Source organism: Cavia porcellus, unplaced genomic scaffold (genome assembly GCF_034190915.1).
Source record: "Cavia porcellus strain 051 isolate PalLab524CR breed Dunkin Hartley unplaced genomic scaffold, mCavPor4.1 scaffold_16, whole genome shotgun sequence".
Lineage (NCBI taxonomy): Eukaryota > Metazoa > Chordata > Mammalia > Rodentia > Caviidae > Cavia > Cavia porcellus.
The window spans coordinates 22,241,825-22,268,173 of record NW_026947499.1 but is presented as its reverse complement, the minus strand read 5'-3'; the positions used below and the strand labels follow the sequence as shown (position 1 = coordinate 22,268,173).

Here is a 26,349-nt window from a genome sequence, read left to right as displayed (position 1 = left end):
TTCTTTTGACATGCAGAAACTTTTTAATAAGAAGTGGTCCCAGTTATTGATTCTGGGAAGTATTTCCCGTGCGGTTTGAGTCCTGTTCATGAATTCTTTACCTACTCCTATGTCTCCAAGGTTTCTACCTAATTTGTCTTCCAATAGATTTAGTGTTTCTGTTTTAATATTCAGATCTTTGACCCATTTAGATTTTAATTTAGTACATGGTGATAGACATGGGTCTAGCTTTAGTTTTCGGCAAATGGAGAGCCAGTTTTTCCAGCACCATTTATTAAAGAGACTGTCGTTCTTCCAGTGAACCTGCTTGGCTCCTTTATCAAAGATAAGGTGGTTGAGTGTGTTCGTAGTTGTGGTTGTATCTTCTAATCTATTCCACTGATCTTCGGCTCTGTTTTGATTCCAATACCATGTTGATTTTACTACTGTTGCTTTGTAGTATAACTTCAAGTCAGGGATTGTGATGCCTCCTGCTTTGTCTTTGCTGCTTAGAATTGCCTTTGCGATTCTGGGTCTCTTCTGGTTCCAGATGAAATTTAGGAGTGATTTCTCTAGATCTATAAGGTATGTTGATGGAATTTCTATTGGGATTGCATTGAATCTGTATAACAGTTTTGGGAGAATGGCCATTTTCACAATGTTTGTTCTTCCTATCCATGAGCAAGGGATGTCTTTCCATTTTCTGAGATCATCTTCAATTTCCTTTTTCAGTGTATTGTAATTTTCACTGTATAAGTCTTTGACTTCTTTCGTAAGAGTAATTCCTAAATATTTCATTTTTTTGCTTGCTAATGTGAATAGTCCAGTTTCTCTTATTTCCCTCTCTGTAATTTTGTTGTTCGTGTATAGGAATGCTATTGATTTCTGAGTATTGATTTTGTATCCAGCCACATTACTGAATTTATTTATTGTATCTAAGAGTATTTCAATGGAGTTTAGGGGGTCTTCTATGTAGAGTATCATGTCATCTGCAAACAATGATAATTTAACTTCTTCTTTTCCTATCTTTACCCCTTTTATTTCTCTTTCTTGCCTAATTGCTCTGGCTAGTACTTCCAGTACTATATTAAATAGGAGTGGTGATAAAGGACATCCTTGTCTTGTGCCCGATTTTAAAGTAAAGGCTTTCAATTTTTGGCCATTTAGTATGATGCTGGCTGTTGGTTTGTCATAAATGGCCTTTATTATATTGAGGTAAAGACCATTTATTCCAATTTTCTGTAAAGTTCTTATCATGAATAAGTGTTGGACCTTATCGAAGGCTTTTTCTGCATCTATAGAGATGATCATGTGATTCTTATTTTTGGCTTTATTGATATGGTGGATTACATTTATTGATTTGCGTATGTTGAACCATCCTTGCATTCCTGGGATGAATCCCACTTGGTCATGGTGTATAATCTTCTTGATGATTTGCTGGATCCTATTTGCCAATATTTTATTGAGGATTTTTGCATCTGTGTTCATTAGGGAGATTGGTCTATAGTTCTCTTTTATAGTTGGGTCTTTCTCAGGTTTTGGTACTAGAGTAATATTTGCTTCCAGGAATGACTTAGGAAGGATTGCTTCCCTTTCAATTTCATTGAATAGTTCGAGGAGTGTCGGCATTAGGTCTTCTTTATATTTCTTGTAGAATTCTGCAGTGAATCCATCTGGGCCTGGGCTTTTCTTGGTGGGTAAGGCCTTAATTACTTTTTCAAGTTCATTAGCAGAGATTGGGTTATTCAACAGTTTTATATCCTCTTGATCTAGCTTTGGTACTTCATATGCTTCTAAGAATCTGTCTATTTCTTCTGTGTTATCAAACTTTTGAGAGTAGAGGTTTTCGAAATAGGTGTTGATGATCCTCTGTATTTCTATTGGGTCTGTAGTGATTTCTCCTTTTTCATTTCTTATTGCATGAATTTGAGCTTTTTCTTCCCTTTTTTTAATAAGGTTGGCTAGGGGCTTATCAATTTTATTTATTCTTTCAAAGAACCAACTCTTTGATTCGTTGATTCTTTGGATTGTTTTCTTAGTCTCTATTGCATTGATTTCTGCTCTGATTTTTATAATTTCCTCTCTTCTTTTGGCTTTGGGCTTGACTTGCTCTTCTTTTTCTAGCTGTTTGAGGTGTAGCATCAAGTTATTTATTTGTATTCGTTCTGTTTTCCTGATGTGGGAACTCAGTGCAATAAATTTTCCTCTCAGAACGGCTTTCATTGCATCCCACAGATTCCGGTAAGTTGTATCTGCATTTTCATTTTCTTTTAGGTATTGTTTAATTTCTTCTTTAATTTCTTCTGTGACCCACTGATTACTCAAGAGTGTGTTATTTAGTTTCCATGTGTTTGTGGAATTTTTGCAGTATCTTTTGTCATTAATTTCTAATTTCAGAGCGCTATGATCTGATAATATGCAAGGGATGATTTCAACTTTTTTGCATTTGCTTAAATATGTTCTGTGAGCTAATATATGGTCTATTTTAGAAAATGATGCATGTACTGCTGAGAAGAATGTGTATTCTGATGTTGTTGGGTGGAACATTCTGTATATGTCTATCAAACCCATTTGTTCACAGGTGTGATTCAGTTCTGTTATTTCTTTGCTCATTTTCTGTCTGGTTGATCTGTCCCTTGGTGTCAGTGGTGTATTAAGGTCTCCTGTTACAATTGTGTTACTGATAATTTGAGTTTTCATTTCTGTTAATAATTGTTTTATATAACTGGGTGCTCTGGAGTTTGGTGCATATATATTTAAGATAGTTATCTCTTCCTCTTGGAGTTTTCCCCTTACGAGTATGTAGTGACCTTCTTTGTCCTTTATGGTCATTGTTGGTTTAAAGTTCACGTTGTCTGCAAACAGGATGGCTACTCCTGCCTTTTTTTGGATTCCTGCTGCATGGAGAATTGTTTTCCATCCTTTGACTTTCAGTCTGTGAGTATCCTTCTGGGTTAGATGGGTTTCCTGTAAACAGCATATGGTTGGATTTTGTTTCTTGATCCATTCTGCTAGTCTGTTTCTTTTAGTTGGTGCATTGAGACCATTTACATTAATGGTTATTACTGTTAAATGCTGATTAATTGTAGGAATGTTATCTCTTTGCTGTTGCATCTTTATCTTTCTGTTCTGTTTAATTATTTGCTTTGCTTAGTGGGTTTTTCCTTTGTGTTTCTAAACTGTCTTTCAATATTTTTTGCAGGATTGGTTTGGTGTTCATGAAGTTCTTCAGCTGTTCTTTGTCATGGAAGTATCGTATTGCACCATCTATTTTGAATGATAGTTTTGCAGGATATATCAGTCTCGGTTGGAAATCGTTTTGCTTTAGGATCTGGAATACTTCACTCCATGCTCTTCTTGACTTTATTGTTTGTGCTGAGAAGTCTGCTGTGATTCTGATAGGTTTTCCTTTATAAGTGATCTGTTTTTTCTCTCTGACAGCTTTTAATAATCTATTCTTGTGTTGGATTTCTGGGATGGTGATTATTATATGTCTGGGTGTAGTTTTATTTTGGTTATGACTGTTTGGAGTTCTATATGCTTCACTGATCCTGATGTCAGTTTCTGATCTCATGCTTGGGAAATTTTCAGCTATTACTTCTCTAAATATCCTCCTGACATCCTTCATGTTGTCTCCCTCTCTTTCATTAATCCCTATCATTCTTATGTTATTCTTCTTTGCATCGTCCTGCAGTTGTTGAATTGTTGTTTCCTGATTCCTTGTTATTTTCAAAAGATCTTTCCTTTCCTGTTCACTAGCTGCAATCCTGTCTTCAAGGTCTGAAATTCTATCTTCACTTTCATTAAGGCGGTTTTTACAACTTTCAGTGGAGTTTTTTATTTCCTGTATATCTCTGTGCATCTGCATTATGTATTCTGTTTGTTTCTTATATTGCTCATCTAGGGATTCTATCTTTTTGTTTAGTTCCTCCAATTTTTTATCTGTGTTTTCTTTAGATATATTTAGAATCTCTTTCATTTCTTTTATCATTTCTTCTTTTATCTGGGAGATTATTTCGAGTTTGAATTTCTTTAAAGCTTCCTGGAGTTGCTTGTCAATTTCAGTGGCTATTGTGTCCGATATATGAGGTGGATGGGATATATTTTCTTCTATATACATCGCTCCTAGGGTTTCTTGAGATGGGCTGGAGGTTTGAGGTTGTAATTTAGTCTTTCGTTTTGTCATTTTCCTATATTTCTGTGTTTCAAGTGTTATTTGAAAGCTACCTCAGGATCTGTTGAAAATCCCCTTCTATGTTTGGAGCTACTGAGACTCTGGCACCACGCTACCCCAAGCCTTTGGGCCTACAAAACTAGTGGCTCTCCTCTGCCTGCTCAGAACTCCGCAGTTCCAGACAAGCTGGGCCTCAGGGACACTGTGCGCCCACCTGCCCCTTGGAAGCTCCACAGTTCTTCAATCGCAGCCGGGTTAGGGTACTCACCACAGGCCGCAGTGCTTCAGGAACCTGTGGACCCTCCCTGGTTGCAGAGATATCCACAGTCCTCCAGACACGCAGAGAGGCCTGTGAGGGCACCCCAGATCTGCCCAGCTCCTCTTCTGCAGACCTATGTCCAGGCGCGGCAGCTAAACAGGCTGGGCTACGCTGATAGTGTGGGCCCGCCCATCCGTCGGCAGCTCAGCAGGTCTCCAAGTGGAGCCGGAATGGGGAGGCTGATGTGATAGCCTCAAACCCACCTCGCCCCTTTGCTGCACCTGGAAGCCTGGGGGAACTCCAGCAGTCTGGGCGGAGATATCCAGAGTCCTCCAGACACGCAGAGAGGCCGGTGAGGGCACCCCAGATCTGCCCAGCTCCTCCTCTGCAGACCTATGTCCAGGCACGGCAGCTAAACAGGCTGGGCTAGGCTGATAGTGTGGGCCCGCCCATCCGTCGGCAGCTCAGCAGGTCTCCAAGTGGAGCCGGAATGGGGAGGCTGATGTGATAGCCTCAAACCCACCTCGCCCCTTTACTGCACCTGGAAGCCTGGGGGAACTCCAGCAGTCTGGGCGGAGATATCCAGAGTCCTCCAGGCACGCAGAGAGGCCGGTGAGGGCACCCCAGATCTGCCCAGCTCCTCTTCTGCAGACCTATGTCCAGGCGCGGCAGCTAAACAGGCTGGGCTACGCTGATAGTGTGGGCCCGCCCATCCGTCGGCAGCTCAGCAGGTCTCCAAGTGGAGCCGGAATGGGGAGGCTGATGTGATAGCCTCAAACCCACCTCGCCCCTTTGCTGCACCTGGAAGCCTGGGGGAACTCCAGCAGTCTGGGCGGAGATATCCAGAGTCCTCCAGACACGCAGAGAGGCCGGTGAGGGCACCCCAGATCTGCCCAGCTCCTCCTCTGCAGACCTATGTCCAGGCACGGTAGCTAAACAGGCTGGGCTAGGCTGATAGTGTGGGCCCGCCCATCCGTCGGCAGCTCAGCAGGTCTCCAAGTGGAGCCGGAATGGGGAGGCTGATGTGATAGCCTCAAACCCACCTCGCCCCTTTACTGCACCTGGAAACCTGGGGGAACTCCAGCAGTCTGGGCGGAGATATCCAGAGTCCTCCAGGCACGCAGAGAGGCCGGTGAGGGCACCCCAGATCTGCCCAGCTCCTCTTCTGCAGACCTATGTCCAGGCGCGGCAGCTAAACAGGCTGGGCTACGCTGATAGTGTGGGCCCGCCCATCCGTCGGCAGCTCAGCAGGTCTCCAAGTGGAGCCGGAATGGGGAGGCTGATGTGATAGCCTCAAACCCACCTCGCCCCTTTACTGCACCTGGAAGCCTGGGGGAACTCCAGCAGTCTGGGCGGAGATATCCAGAGTCCTCCAGGCACGCAGAGAGGCCGGTGAGGGCACCCCAGATCTGCCCAGCTCCTCCTCTGCAGACCTATGTCCAGGCACGGCCAACTTAATTCTTGTATTGTGTGATTAACTTTGAAGGCCTAAAGCTGGTAGTCTGAGAATCTATTTAGAAAATTGCAATACGCAATATAGCAACTTTAGGACTTCCTTCGGCCTTGTTTTGGAAATCCAATATTGTTCTCAGTATTTTGTTTTGTTCCATTTTATTGTTTTGTTTTTTTTCAGTGTTCTGTTTTGATTTGTTTTATTCTGTTCTGTTCTGTTCTTTTTGATTTTATCTTGTCTGCTGTTATGGGCAGCAATTTTGAAGATAACAAGAGGCATTATAATAACTATTGTTGATTTCCTTTTATCTTGTTTGGAAGTCTTGTATCAATTTTGCTGTTGTGTTTTGATTGGCTTTATTCTGTTTTATTTTGCTTGGTTTTATTACCTTTAAAATAAAATTGAAAGATTAACCAGCACACTAGCAAATGTTCAATAATATAGAAACATTCAAATGCACCCAAGGAGAAGATAAGTTGTTGAATAAAATAAAAAAGTAGAGAAAAATAGACAAAGAGATGGGAAATGGGAAGAAAAGATAAGAGTATAAGAGAATCACCCCAAATACAAGGTTCTGACAGTAAAACAAAATAAAAGCAATCAAAGAAAGAATCCCTCCAAATGACTCAAAACATCAGTTTTCAGATTAAACAGGCTCCTGCTTGCCCATTATAATGAACAAAAACAGATCCATGAATAGTACATTGTGGTGAAATGTATAAGCTCCAGAGAAAAAAAGGAGTTGAATCTATAAGATCAACAATAATTTTGGGTTTCTCAACATTAACAGTAATACAGAAGACAATCAGTCTATGACTTTGGGAAAACAAGTTCTGAGAAGAATATGAATGGCCAAAGTAACAATTAATGAAAGACAAAAATAAGGACATGTCAAATATGCAGATCCATATAATAAATTTACTGCCTATGTGGCCTACCAGAAAGTTATTGGAAGATTTAATTGCTCTTATTGAAAAAGTTAAGTGACATGAGATACTCGAAGAAAGGAAATATAACTTCAGAGTGAGGCAAAAGTAATGCCAAAGACAGAAGGGGTCTTGGATGAGAAGCCAAAGGCTCTGGGACTAAGTGAGGCAGTGGGTAGAACACATACTGTGTTTGTAAGTGCTGAGAGGTTTTGGCAATTTTCAGAGTTATTGGAGCGTAGTGAAAAATAATTACCAAACAATATTAAAATGAAGAATTACTAACTTCACATAGAACTGAAAGTTACAGAAAAATCAATCATAAGTGTCATGCAGCTCCTCTGTGACTTACATTCCTGTAGACATAAAAATGGTAGCAAATGTTGTCTCCAAAACGGTGATTGCATCAGGATGGAGGAACAGGAAGTGTACTTGTGCCAGATTGAGGACTAGAAATTGAAAGAGCTAAACTCACATCTGTCATCCTGGGGACCATAAGAAATCTTAAATGTGGAAAACCAAAAGGGAACAGTACAATGAGTTACTTGAATCACCTTGTGATCAAAGCTAACAAGCAAATTCTGACCTGAGTGTTTGTTCTAGTGAGGTCCGTATGGTGGTTTCCAGATCACACTTTGAATACTGTATGATGAACTCAGAGAATAGAAATAAATCCAAAGTGATGAAAGAGCTCAAAGTATTCATCTTGGACGGACAAGAAGTCATAGTAGGCAGCTATTTTTCATAAGAGCCTTAGAGAAGAGTTTGAATCTTTAAATGATGTTTGTGTAGAAAATAGAAACTAGATGCTTTGTTGGTCTATGAGTAAGGACCACCTAAATTCCCCTTCCCAGCCCCTCACCTGATCTGTGCACCAGTACCACATAGCTGTAATGGGCATTCCAAATACCATTCCTGGCCATGGGATATCTCCGGTGACAGCATCTCGAAAGAGGTGGAAGGAGTCTGCTTGAGGAGTGTAGCACCTGGAGCTGATTGTCAGATTGTCTCCCTCAGTTACAGATGGGATGGCATTCATATACTTCTCTATAAAGTTCTCATAGCCTCCAACTTCAACAAAAGCTGAAAAAGCATCAGATAAAGTGAAATATCTTACAGAAATCTAAGACATTTGATATTTATGATGCCTGCCATGATCCATGTCTTTCTAGTACCTTTACTGGCACTAGCGTGATAAGAGATTAAGTTTCACAAAGTACAGAAGGGCAACCTTATAACTTTTGTTTTTATGTTGTTCTTTAAAATTTTGATTCAGTGTTTAGCCTTATGATAAAAATAAAACTTATAGCTGATAGACTGATCTCTGTGTCTCATAGCCATCCTGATGCTGTGCTAACAGGGTGAAGTCATTGAAATTTGCCATCAGAAATCTCAACTCCTCTGAAGAAAGATAGCCTCTTCCTGACTCAGAGCCTGGCTCTTCCTTGGAATATGGTTATGGCGCTTCACTGTATTTTCACAATGTTATAGCAAACTAATTGGAAAATTAAGGAAAAGAAATTTGGGGTAGCATGTTAGATCTAATGAAGGAAAATAATGAGACTCTGCTTATTGGGCGTCTGGAATGGTTAGTTAGGTATAGAAAAAATTATAGTTGACCTTAAAAAAATGAGCCTAGACATTAGGAACCACTTAGTATAGGTTCAAATGAAGTAAAATTCATCAGAATATTATACCATTATAAAGTTGAGTTGACATTACCTTAATTTTCTGTTGAGTGCCTACTATATGCCAAACATGATGCTGGCATAGTGTGTAAAATGAACGTGCGAGGCAGTAGATCAGGATAAAGCAATACAAGGAAATTGTTTTTGTTAGGTAAATACAGTTTGTAACAAAAATACATGGAAAGCCTCCAGCATTCAGGAGGCTGAGGCAAGAGGATCATCGCAAGTTTGAGGCCAGTCTGGAATACACACAGTGTATTCAAGGCCAGCCTGAACCAAACAGTGAGACCTTATCTCAAAAAAAGAATATATATGAACCTGGAGATAAGAGAGTCTTCCTTCTCATTCTATAGATAGGAGAATTGAGATTTACAGAGACCACTGAAGAAGTACTGTGTTTAGAAACAGAAAAAGAACAGAAATATCAGTATGTTCTGGATAACCAAATATAATGTACAATTGGTTCTAGGAGTTGTCTTAGAGTTAGTACTATAGAAAGTTTCTGCAGTGATGAGACTGTTTAACTTTGAGCTGTCAAATTCTTCTACTGGACACTTTAGATACATCTAGGCCAATGAATTTAGTTGAATAGATAGCTGTAGCTAACTGCATACCTGTTGTGCTGAGATACCCTACTATCTTTGGGTATACACAGTTTCTTTAGTTTTCTGCCTCATGTGTCATCAAACTCTGTGATCAGGTGACTGTGATTGTTTTGTTTAGTGCATTTAAATGGATGGAGTGTGATAGTCACAGAACAGGGGAGAGACATTTCTTTTCACCTTGTCTCTTTTTTAATGTATGCATGGATGGATTATCAATGCAAAGATAAACAAATAGAATACTAAAAGAAAATGAAATTTTGCAAGCTGTTAACTAAATTTATCAATATTGGCTTGCTGCAATGACATAAGAGAATGAACGTGATAATATGAATAAGTGAGATTTACTTAGAAAAATTCAACCTATGTTTATGTATTCTAACAATGGATTAAATAATATATTTTAATAGAATATATTTTGTTTCCCAATAAATTAATATTCAGTTATCTAAAGTTTTCCTATTACTCAGTCCTTCATTTCAGCAAGATTCTACGTGACTGAAAGGATTTTGTGTTTTGAATCCAATACACTAATATTTCTGTAAAATTATCAACCAAATGTATTGATTTTGTCCATTCTGAACACAAGAAAATTAAAGTTAAACAAGCAAATTTACCTAATTAGTAATTTTTTATCTTTATAAGGAAGCCAATAACCTTTATGTTCTTAAAGAAGAGTTTTAGATCACACAACAAACAAATAGAAAATAGAGAAATTTCCATGTACTCCCTTCCCAAACCCACAGATTACCTCTCTGTTGTCATCCCATAATAGAGTGCACATTAGTTATAATCAGTGAAGCAATATTGACACTTTGTTATCAAGTTAGGTCTCAGGACATTTCATTGTTTGTGTTGTACCACTGTGTAATAATTTTTTAAAGAAAATAAAAATATTGCCTATTTCCTCAAGCAAGAAAGTAACCAGTCAAATCTTTCAGTGATAGGAATTATATAAATGATAGGAACATGTGACCCAACAGAATGGAAAGGCAGAAGCAGAGTAGTCAAACAGAAACAAGTCACCAGGGATCTGTGTGTGCCATGATCACTTACCAAACCCCATGAGAATAAAAGATCCAACCACCATGATGCCAGCTTGGAGAGTGTCTGTGTAAATCACTGAGGCCAAGCCTCCTGTGGAGAGAAGGAAGAGACAGGGCATTGTATGAATGTGTATATATCTATTTGTCTTCACGTCTGGGTTCCCCTCCATCCAAACCATCTAAAAGACTCAAAACAAAACTTATATAAGCTCCTGGCTGAGCCACAAGCTTGTTTTAGCATATTTATCTCCTTAGTACTTGTGTCTTGTATTGGTTCTCCTATTTTCTTCACCTTGTTCTGAGTGTCTTGCATTGAAGTTTCATCTTTGTGGAAATGTTATAATATTAAATAGGAGAAAGGGTAACATTTTAATATCATAAAAATTTCCTTTGATAATCCCTCAGTTCCCCATATTTAGCAGAGTTACATGTGCTAAGCAATTAATTAGGTAGCAAACCATTTTTGTTCTGCTAGAAAATATCACTTTATTCATTAATTGAATAAAGGAAATGCCCATTGGCCTGTATATGCTGCAGTGCCATATATAGAAATATGCGAACATAAAGTATATGTACATAAGAAATATGTGTACATGTGAAATATGTGCATGAAAAATATATAAGGGAGGGATCATTAGAGGCCAGCACAACTAAATAAAACACGCAGCAGACTCACCAGTGATGGTATAAACAGCAGTGATAGCCAGGAGGATGATGATTGCCAGGTAAAGGTCCAGTCCCAAAGCTATCTTTATAAATATGGCCCCAGCAAATATGTCTGCCTAAAAAGGGAATAATTAGGGTAGGGAAGAAATATGTGCTTCAGGCTTCTTGTTTCTCTGTTCTAATATTTACACTTTGCACCCTTTATTTTCCTAATAGATTCGTATTCATGCTTGAAGACTACATAAATATTCTCAAAACAAGATCTTCCAAAAAGCCTTAGAAAGTGATTTTGTTTTTCCCTCTGTATGCTTATAGCAATTAGTTTATTGCTCAGTTGGGTCACAAACTATCTGAGGTGATATTATCCTGAAACCTTTTTCTATACACTGAGGCTTAGGGAGTGTGAGTAATTGCTCATGGGAACCATTTTCATTGTGGTAGAACAAAAATATATAAACTAATATTTTTGCTCATCAATTAGGAATTTTGTGATTTAATGTGGTTGCTTTTATTTGATATATACAAGTTCAAGTCTGCTTCAAGAGGTAAAAGGGATACTTTTCCCCCTCTGTTCTGGAAAAGATTAAGCTACCAAAGAATTATTTGTACCTTGACATCTTCGACGAATTCACCTTCACTCTTCTCTACTTTTCCAAACTATCTGTAAGGTGGGTGTTGCTTTATAATCTTTTCAAGTCTCTTGAAACTGAGGCTCAGGCAATTTGTCCAAAGTCACCGAGATAGAAGGTGGTAAACTCAAGATTTGGATCTGTACAGTGTGACTCAAAAGCTTACACTTTTAAAACATTTTTTTGTACTTCTATCATGGGATTTTACTTAATAAAATATATCAGGAATATTTAGAAACATGGAGAACTATATAATTTTGGGAAGATGGTGGTGGTAGTAGTATACTTTGTGAACATGAATCTCTACAATAGACAGAATAAATAACATGTCCATGAAGTCCATAAGCAAGACATGAGATGCGCATTGTATCAAGGCCCGAGAGGAAATAGAAAATATGTTTCTGAAGGACTTTAGAACTAGAAATAATCAAATATTAAATAAGTATTCATTGAGGAAGAGCAGGCTACTTTTAGATTGATAGCTGAAACTGGAAGACGCCTTACCTTAATGACTAGTAGGTAAATGTAAAGGTTTCCTGGTAAAATCCTTTTTGTTGTTTTGGAGATAAGGTTTTTCTAGGCTCCCAAGATGATCTTGAATTCATTGGCTCAAGTAATCCTCCTGCCCTAACCTTTCAAGTAGTAGATAGAACTACAGGAATGTACCACTGTATTGGGTTCTTGGTAAATTCTGAGAGGAGTCAAAATAATGGCAGTTGAATGAACTCTCAAAAATAACTTCCAAAATTCTCTTTCAGAACATGATACTACATTGAAGAGAAATGTCTACAAATGGAATCAGAATTTAGAAAAATGAGAAACAATATCTGAATGTACATGCATTAGTCTTGTAGAAGAAGAGGAAAAGACTAATTTGCAAAAAAATTCTGATATTTTAGTTTATTTTTGTAGCAGGATGTGAGAGATAATTTTGAAACTATTTTACATGTATTATAGGACTAAATAAATATACATGTTAATGACAAAGGAAGTCACAGTCCTGTGTGTGTGATAAAGAACATATGAATATAGAATTTGGGAGGGCAATAAAATATATAGTAGAGATCAATTGTAGCTGGATGCATTAGTGTGACCTCCATTTCTAAACTTTGTGTATGTGTATATAATTGCAACAGATCTCATATATATGATGTATATCATATATGTATTTGTATTATATATTTTCCAATTCTATTTGCTAAAAGACCCAATAAACAAAAACAAACCAATGAGTACACTTAGCATCTAGAGTCTGTGCTCTAACACCCTTTTCCACTCAAAACAGTCAAGGTTACCCACTAAAGCTGGTGATCCTAAAGATGGAGTATGGTTGGTACAAAATGAGTCTGAAACACTTTGTTTTTCCAGAATTTAAGGAAGTAATCAGCACAGTGATGAAGCCAGTCAGAGGGCCTTCTACTGTATCAGTCTGATATAACATGAGCATCAACATAATTGCATAAAATAATTTTATGTAAAACAAAGATAATTAGGAACTTATGAGTTTCTATCAGTCATTGAGGAGAAGGGAGGATTTTGCTTTCAGGAGCATGCTGAAAGATGTCTAGTATCTATAGAGGGATTCTATAATTGAAAATTCATTTGGCAGCTATCGTAGAAAAGGTTGGATCGAGTTGTAATCATCTGGGGATACTAAACATAGTGAGAAAGTTTGAAGAGGAAAAGGTTACTGGAGTATTTAAAGTGTCTCACTACAGTAAGCTTATTAGTTACCAGGAAAAATAATTATATATTTCCAGAAATACAACTACTATGCAAATTTCCAGAAATACAGCTACTAAGCAAATTGAAAAGACTGTACTTTTATAATGTTATATATATATATTATATATTTCACTATTTCCAAAAAAGAATATGACTTATGAAGGTATCACTCATTCATATTTGCATGTACCTGTATTTATTGTTGTCTGCTTCATACTGATTTCCATAGGGATGATTATTTAATCAAAGGATTTTAATTTCTTTTATTGTTCCACTCATCATTTTCATGTAAAAAACACATCATCTTGTTACAAATTCCTTGACTTTTTCTATTATATAGAAGGCACCATTTTGATGGTTTTCAAATTATAGTAGGCATTGTCAATAACTTTTTTGTGGTAGCAAAATGGTATGGCACAGAATTTGCCATTAACTGTTTTTTTTTATGTTAAGGAGAAAAAAAGAAACAAACCATGAAGCTGGGTTTCAAAACAAGTTAGTAGGACAGTTACAATACTTGAAACATTATTATCTTTGTAGTATTTATTCATAATGTAGGATATAGGCATGATATTTTATCTAAACAATATTAGCACAAAACATTTTTTAAAAGAACAAATAGGAGCTAGTTGTATAACTATCATAACTACCTTGTACATACATACATTTTTTCCTTTTCCCTTTCTTCCTTTCCCCTTTCCCATATCAATTTTTATTTTTCAACAGTTTTCCTAATTCAGAATGTCTATTGTACCTTTTGTGTCCTATTTTTTATTCAGTTTTTCACACTAGTGAGACACTATGATTTTTGCATATATGGGTCTGATTAATTTCACTTATGCGTATGGTCTCAAGTTGCATCCATTTCTCTATAAAAGTCTCCAGTTTATGCTTCTTATAGCTAGGTAGTACTCCACTAAAACCACCTCTTTTTTAATCCATTCCTTGGTGGATGGGTTGTTTCCAAGATTTAGCTATTACAAGTTGTGCTGCAAGAAACATTGGTGCACATACACTGCTTTAGTATGATGTTTTTAATTCTTCTGGAAAAATACTCAGAAAGGGCATAGCTGGGTCAAATGTGACCTCTAATCCACACTGGTTTCCTATTCATTATAATTCTGGAAGCATTAACCAGAGCGATTAGAGAACAGAAAAAAGGAGTAAAGATAGGAAAGGAAGAAGTTAAATTATCATTATTTTCAGATGACATGATATTCTGTATAGAAGACTCCTCCTCCTACCCCCCAAAAACCACCTAAGGATCAATAGAATTAAATAGAAGATTCAGATGCAATTCTAAACAAAGTTAGCCACACCACCTTATCTTTGACAAAGGAGCCAGATATGTTCACTGAAAGAAAGATAGCCTCTTTAATAAATGGTCCTGGAAAAACTGGCTCTTCACATGCCAAAGACTAAAACTATACCTGAGTCTGTCACCATACACTAAACTAAAGTCAAAATAGATCCAAAGATCTAAATTTCAAAACAGAAACACTAAATCTAATGGAAGACAAGATAGATAGAAATTTTGAAGATATAGAGACAGACAGAGAGTTCATGAATAGTACCCAAACTGCAAGGGAAGCACTTCAAAGAATCAACCACTAGAATACTGTCTTATTAAAAAGTTTTGCACAGCAAAAGAAATCACTAAAAGATACAAAACAACTGTACAGAGTGGAAAAATATTAGTCAATTTCCCTCAGACAAAAGACTTGTATGTAAAACAGATTGAAAAAAATCAGGTTCCCCAAATTCAAAGTCCTAGTCCTGAAATGAGCATACATTTCTCAGATGAAGAAATACAAGTGGCAAATACACAAGTGAAAAAATGTTCAACATCGTTGGTCATTTGAAAAATGCAAATGAAAACATTCTTTTCAAGGAACAAACAGAAGCTAGCTATAGAACTCTCTCAACTATCGTCTGTATACATATATTTTCCCCCCTTTCTTCTCCTTTTGTTTTCTTTTTTGAACAATTTCTTCTCAGTTTACAGTATCTATTATACTTTTTGGACCCTATTTACTTGTTCAATTTCTCACACTAGCGATACATTACGATTCCATCTTGCTTCAGAAAGAATGGCTATCATCAAGAAATCAACCAATAACAAATGCTAGCAGGGATGTGGGGAAAAAGGAACCCTTTTCAGTTGGTGAGAGTGCAGACTGGTACAACCACTGTGGAAATAAATGTAAATAAATAAATTTTAAGTAGATAGTTCATTGGCAATATATAGATTCCTGAAGATAATGCAGTATTTCCAATAAAGAAGAATTGCAATGGTCCAGGACTTCCTGCAATAGGGACTATACTGGAACAATTGTGAACATCTTACTAAGTGTCATAGGCAGGATAGTGTCTCTATCAACATTAATTTCCTGATTTTAATATTTGCAACATGAATTTTGGTGGAGAGGCCACACTGACTCCGTTTCATCCTGGACATGCCTGGTTGACAGTGTCTTGGTAGACAGTGTAGGCCTTGAAACATTCTCCTCCAAGATAAAAGCATCAAGTCCCATGAGGACAAAAGCAAACAAGTTATATAATCTAAGCATGTACAATATGACTTTCTTTGTTCTTTATGCCTGCTTATGCTGGGTGGCAGCCATTTTGCTGATCCTTGGTATGTGAGTCTGTTTATTTTCCCTTTGTTTGCAGAACCCTTATAATTTTCTAAGAGAATATCAAGGTTTTGAAGAAATACAAACTAAAATATTTAGAGATTGATGGGCATCACATCTACAACTTCAATATATGTTTCTCCAGGTTGATAATCCATGTACAAGGTGATCACTTACTCAGTAGGGTGGAGGAGACTCTGGAAAGTCTTCTGTTTTTAGCTTCTTATAATTAACTATTTAATAACTAACTCTTATAGAATCAGTTATTAGGATGTAAAAGTACACAAACATTCATGTCTAAGGTTAATAATTATTAATACTGTTCAAAACGTAACCATGCAAAACAAGAATGGACTTTTTCTGTGGTATCTTTCCAGCTGACCACAGAACCCGCATGGTAGTGTACATATGGTCTTGGCATTCTTGAATTATTCTATCTCTTCTCTACTAACCAGAAATCCCCACCCCAGAAGCCTAATCCCTCAAGGGTCCATTTAACTGCTTCCATTCTGCTTGCATATGTATGTGTTCTCTTTTATTTTATTTCTTTTAGAACATGTTTGTGATGCATAATGATTCCATCCATTGTGAGGAGCTGGTTACAGGTACATTATACATCTCAATTCTTTTTACTTCCTCTTCCTTTCTCCCTCATCTCTTGGTCTTTTTCCCATTTGCAAAAAAACTATCTTCCAGTTTCCTATTATTTATCTTTTATTTCACTCTCTCACTTATTTATACTTTGGGTTGCTCATACAAGAGAAATTATGCAATATTCAAGCTTATGTGCCCATTAAATTTGAATCACTTATTGGAAAATGGTGTACACCCTTTAGAACCACAAAAGTATAGACATCAGAGCCAGAGAAAAACTGTGAGATCGGCAAATTGAATGCATTTGTAAAACATGCCATCATAATGTCCCTGACACCAGGAGCTCCTTTGCTTCTTCTAACTTTATCTTGAGAAGTATTTAAATTATCTCTCTGTGGTTACTTCCATTTCCACTTGGTAGATACCAGACCCTTTCCTCATGTACATAGAACACTGCAATTTTTCCATGAACCATTTCAGCTTGTAAGTGCATTTGTACACCTTGTCATAAAAGGCTATTCTGGTGAACTCCATGTGCTCCGGAATCTTTGTTAGCCTAATGCAACTATAAGTTGCAATCAGTGCTCACTTACTTTCGGGAGGCTCATGGACATATCTAAGCAGCTGACTTGCTTGCAGCAATTATTGAGTTACACTGAAGAGCACTAGTGAAAGTCAGCTTTTTTCCTCATGAAACTTGAGATACCTGCCTGGACTCTAAACTTGGTGAGATTATTTTATTAGTCACTGGTACATGAGGATAAATTAATACTCTTTCTCTCTTACTTCATGTGCTGCTGAAACTTCAAATTCCTATCTTATTTCATCACTGATAATTTCCAAGGAATAATTACCTTAGTGCTTATTTAGGTCATTTGTTTTATAGGGGCAGTCTGACGTAGGGTGAATATGAGAACAGTTAATATAATAATTAAAACTACTTTCCTTTTGACTCACGTGTCTGATAATAAAACAATGAAAATATAAACCTGGACTGACTCTGTGATACAAGACAAAAGTTATTGTGCAGTGGAAAGGGCGAAAGAGAAGAGAAATTTTCCTTTACTGTTAAGTAAAGGAAAATTTATTAAGTATTTCTTGAATGATATTAAGTATTTCTTAAGTATTAAGTATTTCTTGAATGATAGAAATTTTATTTTTTTCTGCTTTTACGTATCCTTAATCCTCTCAGAGGAATTTACAGTGTGTAGGCTCTCATGACAAAGCAAATCTACTACTCTGTGAATGGACTGTCTCTGAAACTCCATTTCCCTCATGAAATCTTGCTAGGGAGACCTGACAAAGTTTAAAACATCCATGTCATTTGAGCTGGTTATTACTGTCAGCAGTCTACACACACCATTTTCTGATCTTAGCATGGTGATCCCATCATGCAAACTATTGAAGTTACTCTTCTGGGAAGTGCTTAACTCACAGAAATTTTCAAAGCCACACACATGAAGAGGCTGAGGACGGAGAGGTAGACCTGCAGTCGATTCCCACCAAATCTCTTCTTGAGGTATTCTGGCATGGTCATCACCTGCGGAGAAAGACATCAAGATATGTGTGTTTTTCTTGAGGGAGTGAATGAGATCTCCTTTATGCTCTTGCAGGACTTGATTAGACACGAGGAGAGTGGGACACTCTGCCTTCCATTTGCAGTGCTGGAGTCAGAACCCAACACTTCACAAGTGCTGAGCAAGTATTACATGACTGAGCTACATTTTCAGTTTGAGAGTGAGTTTTTAGAAACCTCTTTTGCCATGTGACTTTTCTCTTCTACACATACGATGCCAGCTACTATCAGGCCCTCACCAAGCTGAGCAGATACTGATACTATGCTCTTGAATCTTCAGAACTGTGAGATTCCCTTCTTTACATAGTACCCAGAATCATTTAAAGTAATGCAAAATGGATTAAGAGCCACTGGGAATTTTCCAGAATTAAGAAAAATATAAGAGTTCAGATTGAGGGCCGGGGATTTAGCTCTGCGGCATAAGCGCCTGCTTGCAAGCAGGCAGTCGTGAGTTCGATCCCCGGTACCGTTAAAAACGAAAAAGACAAAAAAAAAAAAAAAAAAGAGTTCAGATTGAGGGGAACATGAATGAATCTCAGTGCTTCATTGTCTGGCTTACTGGTTTCCTGTGAATCTCTCTAACTCTATGTCTGTTGAGAATTTCTGGCCCTGATCTCTGCTCGCCACATTGAACCATTCCAGGCAGGTGCTTGCAGAGTGCCACGTCTCTTTTTCTGGGCTTTGCATATGGTCTCTTATTCTGGGCTGTGCTCTGTCACCCATTTCATCTATTTTTGTTGGCTAAACCTTGCTCATTCTCCAAGTCTTCATGAGACGACCCTTCATGAGGAGTGCTACTCTGATTGCCTGGATTGGATTGGGAGCCCTTCCAACATCACTCATTCCCTCAAGTAGATTCAAGACAGTACTTCCAGATGAGATGCAGATTTTCTGTTGCTTTTCTTCGTGGTGAGGAAATCATGGATTCGCTTTCATACAGGTGTTCCTGACACTCTGCACAGTGACTAGCAACAGGTTAGGTGCTCAACCAGTTTCTGAAGAGAAGAATCTTCCTCTTAATAACTCCAAGGCAGCTCTCCCCACTGACCAACTTTTATGTCTCTCTCCTACTGCTTGCTGGGTATGTGTACTGGAGCCCTACACATACCAAATTTTCAGCCAGTTCCAATGTGCGCGATCTCCTTGTCATGCATTGCCTGGCTTCCCTTTGCACTCCCAACTCGATAATGGAGGCCTCATGCATCAGGCCTCTGAAATTCAAATCTCATATTTGCTGAGTATTTCTTGTTCCACTGTCATCACCTGTAATTTGCCACTGAACTTGTCACCAATAACCAAGAAGCAGCTCCCTTTTCTTCTATTCCCTTCCTAGAGCCTCTCAAAGGATCATATGAAATTTTGCTCAAATCTCTTATCCACTCAGTTGTCTAAATGCAACTTTGTGAAACATGAATGTGGTTATGACTTTTGAGTGCCTGAAATCCTGTATTCCCCATCCCCAGGAAGACATAGGACATATTTTTGAAAGATAGGATATACACAAACCTTTTGCAATTGAACCCCACCTATACCTATACGTCCACCTCTAATTTTCACCAATTTTTCCCTACATACTCTCTGTTTTAACCCTAATTTTACTAGAAATCCAAATATGCCAAGTAAGGAAAATTTTAAGCTTCCATAGGTTGTTGTTTCTGATGTTCCAAGATCTGACTTTTCTATCCACAGAGGTAAGCCTTATCTCTCAAGATCTAAGTTAGATAATTTTGGGAAGCTAATTTTTTATTGCCATAACAGTCTCACTATGCAGTTTAAGGGTTGGGTTTGAACTCACTATGTAACCCAGGCTGGCCTTGAATTCATGATGATCTTAATTGCCTGAGCCTCCTCAGTACTGAGATTACAACTGTGCACCATGCATGGCAGGAAGCTTTTTTTTGGAAACACACAGGTGACCTCAGTTTCAGGATTTTTACACCAGGATTATCTCTACCATGGTAAGATCACCATTTCTTTTTCATTTAGCTACAGCCACATTCTACACTAGATGATACTTTAAGCAAGGAATTTTTTAACAATAGATGACGTGATAGTCAGTTACTCAGGCTTCATAATTGAATAAATAAATGAATTCTTGACAGATATACAAAGGCTGATCAAAATATACAATTAATGTTTAAATTCTGAAAACTAAAAGAAACATTGCATTAATTACCTCAAAATACTCCCTCTCGCTTTGAGCACACTAATTCCACTATTAGTCTCACTCTTTGAAGTATTTCTGGAAGTCCTCTTTTGTGAGTGTCTTTACAAGGTGTGATAAAAAATATGGTGAACGTTGCCACTGAGCAGCATCCATGGAGAGGTGGACCAGTGAAAACACTATGGAGTGTCAGCACCTACCTTACTTACCAGATTTGGCACCTTGCAGTTTCTGTTTCTCCCCTAAACTCAGAATGAAAGGGAAATGTTTTGAATTGATTCAGGATATTGAGGCAGCCATGGCAGTACAACTAAAGACATTCCTGACGGGCACTTGTAGAACTGCTTCTGAAAGTGGCCGCAGCCATGGGAGAATTGTGTCTGAAGTGAAGGGGTGTATTTTCAGGCTATTAAAGTCAATGTGTTTTAATGCAATAACATTGTGGTAATTTAAACAGTCACCACATCTTGCATCAGAAAGGTTTTCAAAGAACCTTTGTGGGTACTTACCCCCGCTTTGATGTAAATGGGGACAAAGAACCAACCTAGAACCAGCAATAGTGGCAGGGACTGCAAGAGACCGAGAAGAATGCAAAGGTAAGAGGCTTGGCTTGAGGGCCCATTATTTCATGACCTCTGAGTCAGAAAAGAAACACACACGCGTGCTCACCCACACCCACACCCACACCCACACGCACACCCACACACACCCACACTTTTGTTTAGGTCTAGTGCCATTTAACAATTATGATCACCAAAAAACTTTGCGTTCTTTTCTGTCATTCTGTTTCTGTCATTCACAACCTACCGTTTTGTGGGGCTTAGAATGTGATGACAGATGTGTGGTAAAAAGGAGGAAAGCAGTCTGAGTCTAGCTGGAAGAACATTAAAACCTGTGCCAAAGGAAATAATCTTGACTAGTAGGAATTATATATGGATTGTAAATCATGAAAAAGAAATTTGGAAACAGAAGAATATCCTTAGTTCCATCTAGGTTTTGCCAAATATAAATATAACAACAAAGAAATCTAGCATTTTTTAAATCAGTACCAGGGATCGTGAAACCTAGCATTAAAATGTAAGTTTTTACAAAGTTTATATTGTCACAACAACCAGTGAGGCAAGTAAAATAAGCAGTTATTATTGTTCAGAGAGGTGGAACGTGAGCCTCGTGGACATCAAGGGACCCCAAGGTCAAAGGTAAAGAGGTGCAGCAGCAGAGTTATCAGCAGCCTGATAGTTTCACTTATTAGTCTATAGGTCATTTTGTCCATGCCTCTGGAGGCTGGCTTCATTCTGGAGTTCATGGACCTGTCAAAACAAATCTCCAGCAATCTTATCTGGAGGCTGAATATATACTGATACAATTAACATAAAGGCAAAGAAAAAAACCTCAACACAGAAAGGGCAAAGACCTTCCACGTGAGGAAAGGTAAGGACATTTTTGAGACCACATCATGTCCCGAGACCATCCAGGAACAGAGACTGCTTAAATCTTCACGATGAACCAAGTTTCTCTCACACAGCTTCTTCCCCTCACCAACATGCCCATACCAAATGGGCATGAAGCACTAGAAATGATAAGAGAAAAGAACAGAAAACCTCAGAGTACTCAAAAACTATTTACGTCACCTTCCTCACATGGCTAGTCATATGCTAGATGTCAGGTAATACGAGTAAAAGAGGGTAAGAGTGCCTGTCTGTAGGGAATTTAAGGTCTGATTAAGTGAACACAGGTCCTACTGGTGAAATAACAGAACAATTAAAAGTCCCATCACGGGCTTGCAAATTCTACTTACTATTAAAAGTTTATTCCTCATTCTTTTGTCACTTTCCTGGTGACTCACTTGAACAATTTCTACTCATACATCTGGCATCAGCATCAGGAGTCTACCTTGACTTTTCCAGGCCTAACCCATCTTTCTGTGATGGACATCCCCCATGAATTCTCTTAATACTCAAGTACTTTCTTCTCCTGCAGAGTGTATGTTTGTCTACCCACTGGAACCTAAGCTTTTCAAATAAAAAGCCCTAGCTTTTTCTTTTTAAACAATTCTTTACTTCCTAGTTCAGGGCTGGGCAAAATGTTATCCCTCAGAGGAGAGACAAAAGTGAGGGCCAAAATGGTCAAAGAGGTCAAGTGAAAGAAGGGATTGGCTCAAACAGAAGTGACATTCCTGGTAGGGATAACTGCATGAGAAAAGCTCAGACGTGAATCATAACATGACCTGAAAGGCCGAGGGAGAATGGGTCCTCAGAGGTGCTCAAAGTCAAAGAGTGGATGAGGAGAAGGGAAAATGAAGACTGAACCAAAGAGGAGGACAACCTATGTGGACGCCAAGAAAAACCTGGGGTATGGCTTCATAAAACCTGTTGGACATGGTGTGATTTACTTACATGAGATTCAAATGCTGACACAGCTATCCCTGAAGCTGCACCTGTTCCAGCCAACCCCACAAAGTGACCACTGCCGATATTGCTGGCAAAGAGGGAGGCCCCCATCTGCAGTGCAGGAGCAAAGACTAGTGTTAAAGAGATTCAGATCAAACTTCTTGAGAGCAAATATTATTGAGATATTCCAATCATTACTCGTTAGAACAAGAACAGGCACATTGTGGCTCATGGATTAAATCTAGCCCGTCACCAGTTTTTGGGGAGCACATAAACCAAAGAGATGTCTGATTAATAAATCTAAATGGTTAATAAATCTAAAGAATATTTTGTAAAATGTGAAAAGAAAGAATGAAAAGAAATATAAATGTTGGAGACCAAATTAAAGGTATGAAATCAGCTAAACTTTTGGTTTAATATATTGTCTGTGTGTAGTTTTGTGCTACAGTAGTAGGGTTTTGTGGTTCCAATAACCTCTACAGTCTGTAAGCAGTAAAATACTTACAAATTTGTCTTTTACAGAAAAAACTTGCTGTACTTTGCATTGCTATCCATACTTTCCTACAAACTTTGAGTTGAACCTGTCTTTGGTCCCACACTCTTAGACTTCTATCAACCTTTGCCTCTTGAACCGGCAAGAACCCAAAATTGGAGGGAATTACTCTGTATGTTCCCAGTCATGGGACTCTGTTCTCATTAATCTTCTTTTTTTATCACCTTGTCTGCTATTCTTAAAGTCAAAGAAAGTTCTCTTGAATAGCCATAGTTCTGACAGAATAGTCTTGGTATAAGATCTTGAAATGCTTCTTCTATATCTACCTTTTTAGTCCTCTGTAAAATCATGTGTTCTATTCAAATGTTTGGGAGCAGAGAGGGCAACAATTCTATACTACAAATGATCAATATCTCTAAGGTGTTCTTTTTATTCAGACTTAAACATACACATATACACACAGGAAATTTATTTACAGGAAATGTCCTACTTACTGGCCACCAGGCCATTTGTCGACCAGCCAGGAAGAAACCGCCAATGGTGCCCCGGTTGGTCTTCAGCATTGCCTAAGGAAAAACAAAAACAAAAACAAAACAAAACAAAACAAAACATGCAGGGGGCTCAAATAACAGGCTTGTTTAAGATTCTCCACTTCCCAGATACCCTGGCCAAGGTGCTGCATTGGTGAGTATTTTATTTTTACTTAGTTTTTGCTATTCTAACAGACAGACATGTTTTCCTGGAAACTGTAACATTGTATCAATTTTTAATGAACTTGGAAATCATGGTTTTATACAGATTTAAAACTGGAAGGACTTCATGAGATCCTATAACACGAAAGATTTAAATGTGCAGATCACCAAGCCAGAAAATGAGCAAACAATAAGGGAAAATAAATGAAATGAGATGATCAAAACAACATTTGTTTTCATTATATTCAGTGTTGAAGGTGCTGAAAAGAACAAGTCTGTAATTCCTAGTTCTATTTCTTTTCAACTGGTGGGGTTGTGAGGAGAATATGTTAATTTGTAGTAAGCATTATTTATGTCACACACAAGTAAATGATTCATAAAGAAAGACAATGACACCTGTCAAATCTGTTAATGTTAAGAAATCACGCCACACCTCTCCCACCCTAAGACATTTTCCCCTACCCGTGATCCCCACCCTGATCCCTACCAGACTCTCACATACCCACAGCCCAACAGCCATCACCACCAAAAAATAGATGACAATGACAGAGATGTCAGCAGGATTTTTGATGCGCTCTGACAGTGCAGGCAGCTCTGGGGTCCTAGCCGTGGTGCTGGGGTTTACTGTGCTGGCCATGGCTGTGGTTGATGTAGTCCCCATCCAAAGAATGGCACTATCCTTATGTAAGTGCTGGGTTAATGATCAGCCACTGGCTGATGAGGCAAGATATCAGAGCTGTGTTCCATGCATTGGGACCTTTAAACCTCTCCACTTAATCTAGATTCTGAGACCCTGGTTTTCCATTGTTCAGCCCTGGCTTTAGTAGAGTGTGAGAATGAGAGAGAATGGGGGGAAGGAGCAGGGAGAGAGAGAGAGAGAGAGAGAGAGAGAGAGAGAGAGAGAGAGAGAGAGAGAGAGAGAGAGAGAGAGAGAGAGAGAGAGAGAGAGAGAGAGAGAGAGAGAGAGAGAGATATGCTGTGAGAATTAGGGGTGGAAAGGAGGAGTTACCACTGAGAGGAAAGACAACATATTTGAGACTAGGGTAGGGAGAGATACAGGGAAACAAGATGAGGGAAAGTAGGATGGAGTGTGGAGCTCAGTGGTAACGAGTCTGACTAACATGTACAAGACCCTGGGCTCAATGCCTAGTGCCACAAAAACAAATGCAAGAACAAATAAGGAAGAGAAGTACAGAGATGAAAGGGGTGGGACAGCTAGGTGAAATAGAGAGAGATAGTTCATTAAAAGACAGCAGATTCTCAGCCTAAAATTATTTCCCTTGAAAGAAGGATTAATTGTGTGTTTCATGAGCTCAAATCTCCATAGTTCTTTAGCACAGGTAATCTGAGTGGATTTACATGAAATCTCAGAACTCTCACAGTTTGAACAAGAAAGGGAAGCAGCTCTATTAGCACTGCACAGCGGGATTTTGGGGAGAGTTGGGCCAGAGATTTTAAAAAAATGTAGTACAAGTAGATATTGATAAAGAAAACATAAGAAGCATTCATTATTTCTATTAGAAATAAAATTTCATAACAAAATAGAGAGTAAGAGCAGTTAATATTCTGCCTATCACCATCTTATAAGAATGACCAAAATGTTACTCAGAGTAGACGTTATGGAAAAAAAGACTCTTACAAAGAAGAAATGAACAAATAAAAGGACAAATTTTTTTCAACAAAAAGAAAGTAGTGGTATAAATGAAATTTATTTGCATATATCCTAAAATATTTTTGAAACAATGGGATAGATAATTTGGTGAATCATTTGAACTTTTCCCACTTCCTATTTATCTTCTATTTTACTGTGATGTTTTCAATTCTTCTGGAAAAGTATCTAGAAGAGGAATAGCTGAGACCTCTAATCCAAATTTTATTTTCATTTGCTGTGCAGGAAATTTTTAATTCAATATGATTCCATTAGTTGGTTCTCAGTAGTGTCTCTTGTGCCATTGTTATTCTGTTCAGAAAGTCCTTGACTATGCTTATGTCTTTAAGAATTTTTTACTATTTTATTTTCCAACAGATTAAATGGTTCTCTCTTACATTTAGGTCTTTGATTTAGTTTTGATTTTGGTTTAGTGTATGGTGAGATATATGGATCTAGCCTCAATCTTCTGCATGTGCATATACAATTTTCCCAGCACTATTTATTAAGGAAATTATCTTTCCTCCAGGGTATGTATGTGTCTCTTTTGTCAAAGATCAAATATATGAATTGCCTAGGGTTGTTTCTGCTTTCTCTATTTTGTTTCATTAATTTATACGCCTGTTTTTGTGTCCGTGCCATGATGCTTTTTTTTTTTTTTTTAAAAAAAATCACAATAGCTTTGTAGTATAGCCTGAAATTTGGGATTGTAATGCCTCTTGCATTGTTTTTGTTACCAAAGATTGCTCTTGGCACAACTTCAGAGAAATTCTAACAGCACTATTCCTCAAGCTTTTTAATGAAATTGAAAAGGAAGGAGTACTCCAAATTCATTTCTGGAAGGTATCTTTACCCTGATTCTAAACCTAGAGATGGTTCTAACCAAAAAACAAGCTGCAGACTAATCTATTTAATGAAAAGTAATTCGAAAATCCTCAGGAGGATACCAACAGATTGTAACAGTTCATCAAAAATATCATGCATGATAACCAAGTAGGCCTTATTGTTA

The 26,349-nt window shown here is 37.9% G+C and overlaps 1 protein-coding gene across 1 annotated transcript in view; it reads right to left on the bottom strand.

Annotated features, from left to right (window-relative positions):
* Window positions 1–24,329, bottom strand: part of LOC100727815 (solute carrier family 5 member 4) — a 41,173-nt gene extending 16,844 nt beyond the window's left edge. Inside the window, exons 1-8 of the mRNA XM_003478288.2 lie at window positions 24,195–24,329; window positions 23,495–23,566; window positions 22,514–22,618; window positions 20,627–20,686; window positions 17,813–17,917; window positions 10,804–10,909; window positions 10,138–10,218; window positions 7,654–7,874 (exon numbers count right to left, since the gene is read on the bottom strand). Coding sequence (XP_003478336.1) covers window positions 7,654–7,874; window positions 10,138–10,218; window positions 10,804–10,909; window positions 17,813–17,917; window positions 20,627–20,686; window positions 22,514–22,618; window positions 23,495–23,566; window positions 24,195–24,329 — 885 coding nt within the window. The remainder of the gene's footprint in view (window positions 1–7,653; window positions 7,875–10,137; window positions 10,219–10,803; window positions 10,910–17,812; window positions 17,918–20,626; window positions 20,687–22,513; window positions 22,619–23,494; window positions 23,567–24,194) is intronic.
* Between the last annotated feature and the right edge of the window lie 2,020 nt (window positions 24,330–26,349).